General features: G+C 69.2%; 1 protein-coding gene across 1 annotated transcript in view; it reads left to right on the top strand.

Moving 5' to 3' along the window:
* Positions 1-208: 208 nt before the first annotated feature.
* The window catches only part of MNEG_16540 (hypothetical protein), a gene marked incomplete at both ends in the record, with an annotated part of 1,687 nt that continues 1,090 nt past the window's right edge, over positions 209-805 (top strand). The window contains 2 exons of the mRNA XM_014034990.1: positions 209-215; positions 272-516. Of these exons, the coding sequence (XP_013890444.1) occupies positions 209-215; positions 272-516 (252 nt within the window). The remainder of the gene's footprint in view (positions 216-271; positions 517-805) is intronic.

The following is an 805-nucleotide window of genomic DNA, read 5'->3' as shown; positions in this document are numbered from 1 at the left end:
CGCGCATCTCGCACATCGGCCAGCTGAGGAGCTTTGCCCGTCATCCCGTGATTCCGCGCGCACACGCTTGTCTTGAAGGGCATATGCACATGCGCCCACACACACACACACACACACACACACACGCACACACACACACACACACACCAACACACACTCTCACACACACTCCTAAAGGCCGCCGCGGCAATATCTCTCCCTCTCTGTCATGTCTCGTACCCATGCACACACACACACACACACACACACACACACACACACACTCCCAAAGGCCGCCGCGGCGAGGTCGACGACGCCGCCATCGCCGCCGACGCGCGCGCCGCCCTGCTCACGCTCAAGGACAACGGTCTGCTGCGCGGCGCCCTGCTGCTGGCGCTGCAGCTGTGGGCGCACCAGGCGGCGCCCGCGGCGGCGGGCGCGGACCCGCTGGCGCTGACGGAGGGTGACGTCATCAAGAGGGTGCTGCCGGCGCTGTCGTCGGCGCAGATGCACCAGCTGCGCCACTTCCTGCTGCTGGTGGGGTAGTGGGGGAGTTGAGAGGGGGATGATATGGGACACCGGCCGGCGGCGGCGGCGGGCGGACGGGATGATGGCGCAAGCGCAAGCGCGCGAGCGCGGCGGCCGCTGAGCGCGGAGCCCGCGCGTGCCACGCCGGCGCGCCCGCGGCTCGCCGGCAGCCCGCCCCGCTGCCCTTTTTTGTCCGCGCCCCCCGCACGCTCCTGTTGCTGCCAACGCCCCGTCCCAGACTCTGCACTCCATGCGCCGTCCGCCCCCCCCCCCCCCACACACACACACACATACACAC

The sequence above is a fragment of the Monoraphidium neglectum genome, assembly GCF_000611645.1.
Source record: "Monoraphidium neglectum strain SAG 48.87 unplaced genomic scaffold scaffold06486, whole genome shotgun sequence".
Lineage (NCBI taxonomy): Eukaryota > Viridiplantae > Chlorophyta > Chlorophyceae > Sphaeropleales > Selenastraceae > Monoraphidium > Monoraphidium neglectum.
This window is presented reverse-complemented; position numbering and strand designations above follow the sequence as displayed.